The 10,466-nt window shown below is 35.2% G+C and overlaps 1 protein-coding gene across 1 annotated transcript; it reads right to left on the bottom strand.

Annotated features, from left to right (window-relative positions):
- Nucleotides 1–1,198: 1,198 nt before the first annotated feature.
- LOC140813559 (beta-xylosidase/alpha-L-arabinofuranosidase 2-like) lies at nucleotides 1,199–5,858 on the bottom strand. The gene is made up of 7 exons (XM_073172115.1): nucleotides 5,334–5,858; nucleotides 3,504–3,791; nucleotides 3,249–3,418; nucleotides 3,081–3,178; nucleotides 2,648–2,998; nucleotides 2,172–2,582; nucleotides 1,199–2,074 (listed from the first exon to the last, which is right to left on the bottom strand). Exons 1-7 carry the CDS (start codon nucleotides 5,748–5,750, stop codon nucleotides 1,503–1,505), a joined length of 2,307 nt encoding a protein of 768 aa, XP_073028216.1. The 5' UTR covers nucleotides 5,751–5,858; the 3' UTR covers nucleotides 1,199–1,502.
- Between the last annotated feature and the right edge of the window lie 4,608 nt (nucleotides 5,859–10,466).

Consider the following 10,466-nt stretch of genomic DNA (forward strand, 5'->3'; position numbering starts at 1 on the left):
CTTAACTCGAAATTTAAGTGATACTCTCAAATCTTGTGTATCCCATTTCAGAGACTTGAGGGTGCTATTTATATGCCGAAATTTGACTGTTAGCCTTCCAATTAATGCCATAATCTGACATTAACAATCTTTATTTCGTGTTGAATGCTTCAGTTACAAGTTATGGTCTTAATTAGTAACTGTCTGCTGGAATTTCGTGCTGCTGCTGCTGGATTTTATCTGTTGTCTGCTGCTGGATTCTAATCTGCTGGAAAATACCAGCTTCTGCTGGAATTTTTAGCTTCTGCTACTGCTGGAATTTCGGTTTCTCACAATCAGATAGAAACAATGTAGAAAACCGAAAAAATGTCGTGATAAAGAAGCAAATTATGAGCATGTCAGATCCCGGATAAAGATTGTAAATAACATAAAAGATGTTAAAGACGATCAGATATTTGCTGAGCATACCAAAATAGTTATATGCATATTATAACAAACTACGACAAAGAGTTGTTAAGTTGTCAAAATCAACTAAGAAGCATATTGGAAAGTGTGTCGAGTGGATAAGATAATTTCTCTGATTTATATACCGTCTATGGTCATGATTTTTTTATTTTATATGGCTTGGTTTGTTTCAGTTGAGAAATATTATTAGCCATGTTTTAATTCAAATAAATATTATCAAAATTTCGTACATATATTTTCAGTAGTTTAGGTTTTTACGTGCAACGCACGTGCATTTTTCTAGTTAACTAAAATTGATCATAGAGAGTTTCATTTTGACTATTATTTTGCCAACGAAAAACATACGATTATGCATGCATCAGCCACTACTAGTACATAAGCATTCTGATAGCATTTTTGATCGAAAATGTTTGACAAGTGAATTTCAATTCAATTTCATATCAACTTATACAATTATAATAATAAATGAGGTATATTTCAAATATGTTTAAAATGGTGTCATTTGAAATGCATCGTTCAAATCCTCGCCTCAAATCAAACCCATCAATCATAACGTAACCTAAGAGCCATTTTGATTTCTCAACTCGTTCTGTCACAACGGATTTTTCTTCAACGGGTTCTAATTCTAAGAAGGGGGCGGAATGAGGCAGGGGCTCGAAAGCAAGAAGCAATGAGTTACTTTCCTGGCTTTCAGCTTGAAGACAAGACTACTTAATGTAATAACATCCACTTTTTATTAACCAGACTCTTTACATTATGCATAGGCGACGTCACAACTAAACCATGTTGAGATCAAGGAGGATAGCATTTGATTTAGCACCAAATGGAGAAAAAAAGGAAAATTGAAGACACAAAATCTTAGTCTTCCTTTCACAATTTTGACTACACAAGTTGGCGTTCAAAAAAAATGCACGTCAGAAAAAATCGTGTTCATTTAATAATGATAACAATTTCTTCTTCTATTCATTCTTTTGTTGCTTCTCTCCTTTCCATTCTTTTGTAGGAAAAGAGATAATTATAAAGATGCAAATAATTAACCAAACATGAGGATTGTTTCTTCAAATCCTCACATTCAATGTGTGTGTCAAGTTTCCAACGTGAAGCACATGCAGCCCCAGCGCCACCTTACGATTACCATTTTCATCCACCAGGCTCAAATGCTTGCAAACATCGACGCTGAATCGAACCAACTCTTCCCCCTGTGGTGTCAAATGCAGCTTTTCAAAGTCTAGTAAGTGTTTCTGAGGTGAATTGTGAACTTCTGGAGGGGTCGAAAACAAGAAAATGGTGTGGCTTCCACTCAATTTTCCTGTGTTTTTTACTCTCACGTGAATGTCGAAAGCTACATTCTTGCAAGTGTCTTCCACCGCATTGATGGACTTGCATGTGGATGAATGACACTCGTGATCTTCTTGCAATTGCACGGAAATTAGCTGTGGAGCTTTCACTAAGCTGTGAGAGAATTGAGAGTAACTTAGACCATCCCCGAATGAGAAAACCGTGTCGCCCTTGTAGAAACGATATGTTCTACCGGGGTATCCGGTCTCGGGGTCCGGTCTCATGTTCATGTTTGTCATGTTAACTTGGTCTACATATGATTGTGGGTACCAAGTCATTGGTAGTTTACCTCCTGCAGCACCAGAAGTGGAACTTTTTTTCAGTTTTTGTTTGAATTTGGACTAAAGATTCAGAGTATTTATATATCTTACAACTTCAAGAAAAGGTACCTGGATTATATAATCCGAAGATTACATCTGCGATTGCTGCTCCTCCGGCTTCTCCTGGGAAACCTACCCAAAGAATGCTCGTAATATTAGGATTATCTTTCGCGAACTGCACATCCACACCTCCACCGGTCATTAAGACTAGAATCACAGGTCCTTTCGATACTTCTGCAACCGAGTTTATCAAAAGTTTCTGCTGCCCTGGAAGAGTAATGTCGACTCTATCGAGACTTTCTGCCTCAATAGATTGATCCGAGCCCATCACCAAAACAACAGCATCAGCCATTGATGCTACTTTCTTGGCCGCGTCTACTTGAGCAGTAGCACACTTCACATCTGCACAACCAGGCTGATACACTGTTGCAACCAAGGCTGCAAGACCCTTCAGTGGACTCGTGTACTTGCACGGAGTGCCTGAAAACAGTAGTAAGCTAGCTTAAATGGCAAAAAACAAGAAAATCGAGTTTGTGAATGTATACCTTCGTAATTTCCGAGCATGGTGTGAGTTGCATTCGAGTTAGGACCAATGACTGCCAAGTTCTGTATGGAAGTGGCAGATAAGGGCAACGACCCCTCCGTGTTCTTGAGCAAAACGATCCCTTGTCGCGCAACTTCACGTGCAAGTTCTTGGTTCGCTTCAGTACAGACGTCCTTTGGACCAAGATTTCCATATATCTGTTTACTAGGATCACCATCAAAGAATCCTAATCTCATCATTGTCGCAAAATTGTTAGACATGGCTCTGTCGATCACTGTCTCGTTAAGTAGTCCCTTAGTTACCGCACCTAGTGCGAAACTGCTCAAGAAATCTCCACAGTTAAGATCTACGCCTGCACGAAAATTGATGTTCACAGTTTTTTGTATCCAAACTAATAAAAAATCACCACATTTTCACTCTGTACACAAACAGACCTGAGTTCACGGACAAAGCAGCTGTTTCTTCTGGTGTTTTGGTGTACTTTTGAGTATAAAACATCTCATTCAAAGAATCACAATCTGTAACAATGTACCTGCAGAAACCAAAATGTTAGAAACAGGGAAAAGTTCTCGACTTAATTAAAAAAATCAACTACCACGTACCCATTCAGGTTCCATTGGCCTCGAATCACGCCAGCTAACAGATCAGGATCACCACAAGTTGGCTTGCCATTAACTTGATTATAGGAACACATCACACTTGCAACATTTCCATCAAGAACACAGCTCTTGAACGGGGGCTGGAACGTATCATCCAGATCTTGCTTGGTCACCTAGAAACAAAGAACCGCAAATGATTAACAGCCCAAGAAAATTTCCAATAGAAAACGAAGATTCAAATCTAATATAAATTAATACCACAGCATCAAAATTGTATCTTTGGAACCCTTTCCAATTATCAAGATCATAAGCTGTGTAGTGTTTACAGCAAGCAGCAACTTTGAGTCTTTCTTTATCACCATCATCTCTTTGCTGCAGACCTCGAACATATCCTGCTCCATATTTGCTCGAAAGTACAGGGTCTTCTCCCGGGGTTTCTTGGCCCCGTCCCCATCTGGGGTCCCGGAAAATGTTGATGTTTGGGGACCAAAACGTCAATCCGGCTAATCCAACGTTGTACATCGCTCTTGCCTCAGTTGAGACCACCTATAAGCATCAAGGACTTGCATTAAATTATTCTCAAATATTCAATATTTAATCAGAAATCTATAATAATTTCATACATCAAAATTAGACTTAGGTTTTTTGTGGGGTAACCCTATCGATATTCACAATAAAAAATTAATATTTTTAGCATAAAAATTAATATTTTTTCATAGGATGACCCAAATAAGATGTCCGTCTCACAAAATACAACCCATGAGACCGTTTCACACAAGTTTTTACCTTTTTTTCAATGACCTCACATATAAAATAAATGTTTATTATTAAATACACCATTGGATATTACGTGAAATGAGATTTTCCCTAAACTAATTAACTCGATATGCCGTTAAGAAGTCTAAATCAGACCTAAAAAATATCCTATCGGTGAGATTTCTCTATAAATTAAAATATCGCCATATGCCCTATAAGTTAAAAGGGTTTGGAACTAGCCAACGATACAAACAAATCGTTTTCGACTAGAACTCAAAGCTATAAAAAAAAATTGGTTCCAACTTGGTTAAAATGGTTCCATCACGTGAAATATATTGACTCCGGCTTGAGCCTAATGTATTCGAGCAAAAAAAAATTCATAACACTCGTAAAGCGGCTCTATATGTATAATTTTGATATGCTGTCGATCTACCGTACTTAATTTTATCTTCGCCATTGAAATAATACTAACTTATTGAATGTGTAATTTCGATATTATATACATGTGTGTAGAATGGTAGGTTTGAGGTTTCATGTGTATAAGAGAGAATATAACATGGCAAGATCCTGCAAAGTTTAATATGATTAATCAGCATGACAACGTCTAGGACACGACATCATGGTACAAATTCATCAACAACAATACGAAATACAACTCTTGCCGTCTGAATTTGCTTAACCAATGCAAAAAATAAAAGATTAAACTAAATAAAATAATGTGACGGTGACAGCATATACTTATAAAACTCAAGAAAATTATGTGCATATCTAAACAAAAAGCAATATGTATAATTAATATCCTAAAAAAAATTAGGTTTCCTCTTGAAAATTCAATTAAGATGAACAACTGGACTCCAATAAAAGTATTTTATTCTTTGAAGAAAGAAGATAATGGATATACATACACTCGAAAGCAACTCGATTTCCAGTGTCCACATTGATCACTCAAGCATAAATTCAGCCAACCACTTACATTAAATTGAGCATTTAGAAACTTTTTTGCAGTGGACAAAAACGATATTAATGCTGGACTAAATTCCATCTCTGGTTTCCCCCAAAAGTTTTCGGTGAAATCCACCTCGAAAACAAGGGAAAATTTATGTGAGACTGTATCACAAGTCATATTTTTGTGATACAGATATCTTATTTGGGTCATTCATGATGCTAATAATATTACTTTTGATTGTGAATATCGATAGTGTTGACCTGTCTCACAGATAAAGATTCGTGAGACCGTCTCACAAGACACTTACTCCGAAAACAAATATTCTCTGGTAATCTCATTACTAGAAGAGAAGTGATGAAAACCAATGAAGCATTACAGACATTTACCTTTCCAATGATTTCAAAGAGGGATTCATTGAATGTTGCAGCAGTGAGGATGACCTGAGGGAAGCTGGTGGCACCAGGAACCAGGCCCGAAAACTTGGTTCCCGGTCCGACGTAGGAAACTCCATGTAAAGCCTCGGACCACCACTGGTAATTCGGGATTCCGAGCCTGCTGACACCCTTTGCACCATTCACTAGCCACCCGATTTTCTCCTGCAATGTCAGCCTGCTCACCAGATCACTCACTCGGGTTTTTACATCCAATGACGAATCACAGAAGCTGAAATTCTTCAGCCCCGGATTGCTCGAAACATCGCAGGCGAAGACGGCTTTATTCTGGCCCGAAATTAGCCTTGAATTTGACAGAATGATGCAAAATAAGTAGAAACAGAGAGAAAAAACGTGTCTTGCAGGGGCCATCGAGTTGGTATGACCCCGCTGCAAAAGAATAGAGAAGGGGTGGTTGTATTCTCAGAATTTAGAAGCAAAAACAAGTGCGTAGAAATCTTGAAAAGGTGGGATTTATAAGGATTAATGCAAGATAATGCGGGTTGTATTTTAGCTACCCGTGAGGGATGAATGCCGTATAATCAATCTTCTGGGCCCATTAATTGTCACTTTGTTTTACACCAAAGAATCTTGCTTGTATTTAAATATACATTCAAGTTTTGTAGAAAAGGACTCGCAGTCGGTGCAGTGAAAAATCTCTAGTCTATTCGGTTTATTTCATCCTATCCATGTGGGCATTGCTCCAATGGCAGGATGGATGGCTAAGAGTTGCTCATGCATATATAGAACCCACATTTTTTTAAAATTGTATGTGTAGCAAAATCTTATCCGTTGAAATAAAGTGAAGTAGTGCTCACATAAGTAGGATCTCATCTACCCCTTTATTCATATGTTTCTTTTGTACATTTCAGTAGTTTATTTGTTTTGAGCAATAAGTTTTCGATGATTAAAAATGATTGCGAAAGGGAAATGGGATTTGTGTACGTTGAGCATTCATTATCTTCTTTACTCATCAGTAAAGCGGTGGATTAAGTTTTCTCTTTCGGAGAGACTACGGAACGCTTACGTTTGTTTCTTTTATTCTCACTCTCTAAACCGGGTGAAAATGAGATGTTAGTTTTCGGTTGTTATAATCGAGTCTCGAACTTAATATAATATCTCATTTTTGAAATGTTGTGTTCTTATCTTAAGCTGCGCGATTGTTATATTAATTCCCTGTTTGTTTCATCTGATTCAAGTTTTTCAAAACATGGAAAGGAGACATGTTTTCTTTTTTTAAAAAAAATTAAAAATAAAGTATCTTTATTTTATGCACATATTTTTGGCAAAAATTTGTGTGTGAGACGGTCTCACAGATCGTATTTTGTGAGACAGATTTCTTATATGGGTCATCAATGAAAAATTATTACTTTTTATGCTAAGAATATTATTTTTTATTGTGAACATCGGTAGAGTTGACCCGTCTCACAGATAAAAATTCATGAGACCGTCTCACAAGATACACACTCTATATTTTTTTCCCAAAAATACAAAAGTCTATATTAAATTTATAAGATAGGTGCACAAATTTTAGTTCCTAGACCAACCTCTAGTCAAGCTAAAGAGGATATTTGGTATTGAATAATATCCAATGCCTAACCCATATGCACAACGTGGGGATGTATTTCGGGAAAAAAATAATTAAATCTCTCTTCGCAATATATTGATGAGTGTGTCTCATGTGAGACCGTCTAACGGATTTTAATCTGTGAGACATATCAACCCTACTCATATTCACAATAAAAAGTAATACTCTTATCATAAAAATAATATTTTTTCATGGATAACCCAAATAATGAATCCGCCTCACACAAGTTTTTGCCTATATTGAATTACTCTTTTCCATAAAATTTAAGCATACTTTATCTGAAAAAATAATTAACTCAAATTATTATAAAAAATAATCATATGCGGAGACAAATTTCTTACAAATTGATTCGAGCTGTATTGTTTGAGTAGGTCTCCTACGAGACGGTCTCACGCGAGACGATCTCACGAATCTTTATCTGTAAGACGAGTCTACTTTACCGATATTCACAATAAAAAGTAATACATTTTCATGGATGACCCAAATAAGAGATTCGTGAGACCGTCTCACACAAGTTTTTGCCGACAATAAGATAACGATAATGTCTTTCTTAACTAAGGCAAAAACTTGTGTGAGACGGTCTCATGGGTTAAATTTTGTGAGACGGATCTTTATTTGGGTAATCCATAAAATAGTATTGCTTTTTATGCTAAGAGTACTACTTTTTATAGTGAATATGGGTAGGGTTGACCCGTCTCACAGATTGAGATCCGTGAGACGGTCTCACATGAGACCTACTCCTTAACTAAATCTAAGAGAGAGGATGACTTTGTCCATTTATTTAAAAAATTACTCTTTATGTCAATAACAAATAAGTTAGAGGATACTTAAAAATTGAGTTATTTGAATTCAACTTCTTGGTACTTTTTGTTTTTGTCATCGGATTTCTCTTATCAAGTGTTAAAATTATAATTATAACATATTAAAATATTTAAATATCAATACATAAACTAAGAGAAATGAATGAAAATTACTATTTGAAAATTAGATAGATATTTGGGGTTTATTTCATCCTACCTATGTGGGCATTGCTCCCATGATAGGATGGATGACCAAGATTTGCCCATGTTTATATAGGACCCACTTTTTTTGAAATTGTATGTGTGGCAAAATCTTACTCGTTGAAATAAAGTGATGACAGTGCTTATATAGGTAGGATCTCAACTACCGATATTTGGGATTGGGATATAATCATCATAAGTATTTAATTACTCTAATATCTAATTAAATGAATTCCGTGCGTTTATTTTTTAAATAGAAATTTATTTATTTAGTATGTAAATATGTGATTGTTTTATAAAATAATTGTTAAGGAATATTGGAATTTCGTTTTCCTTTTCCTTTAGTTATTGGTTAAATTTGGTCTATCAACCATTTGGGTAACCCGTGATTGGCGGTGACTGACCATTCGGTGACTTTTGGATTCTTAGCCATCCTCCTTTCATTTCACTGCGTTGGATTGGATTGGGTCGGGTTAGGTTGGGTTGAGACGAAGAACGAGATTTAATATTTTTGTATGACCCAAATTTTACGATAATTGAAGTTAAAAAAATTATTATATATTTTCTCTTTAATTTATCGTCTCATTTATTTTTCAACTAATATTTTTAAAATTAAAGCAAGTGTGACCTGTAATCAGCTACGACACATCAACTACCACGTGGTAGCCGAAACAATTTATTTTAAAAAATCAATTTTGAGACTTCGTTTCGTATCCACATTTTTTGATCAATTAAAAATAAAACAATACAAAACCAAACGATAAGGTATTAATTTAGCTAATATAAAATTATAGCAGTTTGTTTTTTCCCTTCTAATGATTGGTTTTTATCTAAAAAAAGAATATTTTTTTTATGACAAAAACTTGTGTGAGACAGTCTTACGGGTTGTATTTGTGAGACGGATATCTTATTTGAGTAATCCATGAAAATATATTATTTTTTATACTAAGAGTATTACTTTTTATTCTGATTATCGACATGAATGACACGTCTCATAAATTAAGATCAGACGGTCTCATATAAGACCCCCACACTATATAATTCACAAATTAGTTAATTAATTGATTTGATTTCTTCGATGTTTCGAGATCGTGATGAAAATCGAGAAAAATGGAAGCTTTACGAGATTGGTCATCGTTGATTTCAGTCTGACAATGTGCAAATTGTACGTTCACGGGGTCATCTTCCAAGTTTCGGTGATTCGCAGAAAAAATATATGTCCACTAATAGGAAGATTTACGTTCCCAAAAAAAAAAAAAAAAATAGAATAAGAAATTATTGATTTCTACCAATCTGTTATGAATGGTTTTCGTTTCTTGTTTACAATTCTGGATATTTGCTTCGATTGTTGCTTAAAGAAGAACACAAGAATGTCGAACCGAATATCGAACTCGAAACTTGATCGGTGACTATGAATCAAATACTACGAACAAATCTATTTGTGACAAGACACATACGAATTTACGTGGTTCGGTCGAAAAACTACATCCACGGAGACTGGGGCGGATTTACATTAGGCCCACGAGGGCCATGGCCCACCCAAATTTTTAAAAAATATTTAGTCGATATTAATTTTTGAAAAATTATCTATATATCGACCCTAATAAATTAAAGAACATGTATCTTCATGGCAAGACAAGAGTTTTTGTTTGTGTAAATCCAAGTTAGATTCTTATGTTGTTTTTTTTAATAATTGATTTACTTTTACTTTTTTTTTAATACTTTATCACTTTTAAATTTATCATCAATGAAAAGTCTTTGAGTGGGTCTCGTGTGAGTCAACCTTACGGATATTCACAATAAAAAGTAATACTCTTAACATAAAAAGTAATATTTTTTCATGGATGATCCAAATAAGAAATCCGTCTCACAAATACAACTCGTGAGACCGTCTCACACAAATTTTTGCCAAAGTCTTTTCTACTATCAAATGCGGCTGACTCTTCCAGTTTCTACCTTACTACTACAGAACTCAACTAAGAATATCATCAAAATTAGGCTTCAGAACAAAATGGATGATGATTTTCTCTCGGATGTATTGATTATATTTATTGAAAGAGAATTTGCTTAAAATATTTGTATAGATGTTATTATGGAAGGAACATCGATTTATTTTTAGTTAGAATTTTTTTTTTAAAGTGTTACTGTTTATGTTTAGTTGAATATAATCGATGGAATTATTGTCTTTCTTCTATTAATATTTTCTCTGTATCTTATAAGCGATCCCCAAAGAGTCGAAATTCTAGATCCTTCCCTGCACAGAGAATAACCAAGTTTGTTTTATTGATGTCACCCCAATTTTCTGGACAAGTTTTAGTGTTTTACCAAAAGAAAGTCCGCCGAATTACAGAGTTTTGCCTTCTTTTATAACCTCACAAAACATGGATTCTTCCCAAGAATCCATGTTGTGCTTATCTGGATTTTCTCTCAGATATCAATCCTTCCAGCTGTTGTGCTTATCTGGACATGCTGTCATGAAGGAGTTCTTCCAGCAGTAGG

This window comes from Primulina eburnea, chromosome 15, assembly GCF_022965805.1.
Source record: "Primulina eburnea isolate SZY01 chromosome 15, ASM2296580v1, whole genome shotgun sequence".
NCBI lineage: Eukaryota > Viridiplantae > Streptophyta > Magnoliopsida > Lamiales > Gesneriaceae > Primulina > Primulina eburnea.

What these genes read in the sequence shown, in the direction of transcription:
- LOC140813559 (XM_073172115.1), bottom strand. Translation starts at nt 5,750, where the DNA reads ATGGCCCCTGCAAGACACGTTTTTTCTCTCTGTTTCTACTTATTTTGC. An exon ending in TCTTTGAAATCATTGGAAAG is followed by an intron (nt 3,792 to 5,333) that starts GTAAATGTCTGT and finishes TGATGCTTATAG; the next exon opens with GTGGTCTCAACTGAGGCAAG. An exon ending in CATGCTCGGAAATTACGAAG is followed by an intron (nt 2,583 to 2,647) that starts GTATACATTCAC and finishes TACTGTTTTCAG; the next exon opens with GCACTCCGTGCAAGTACACG.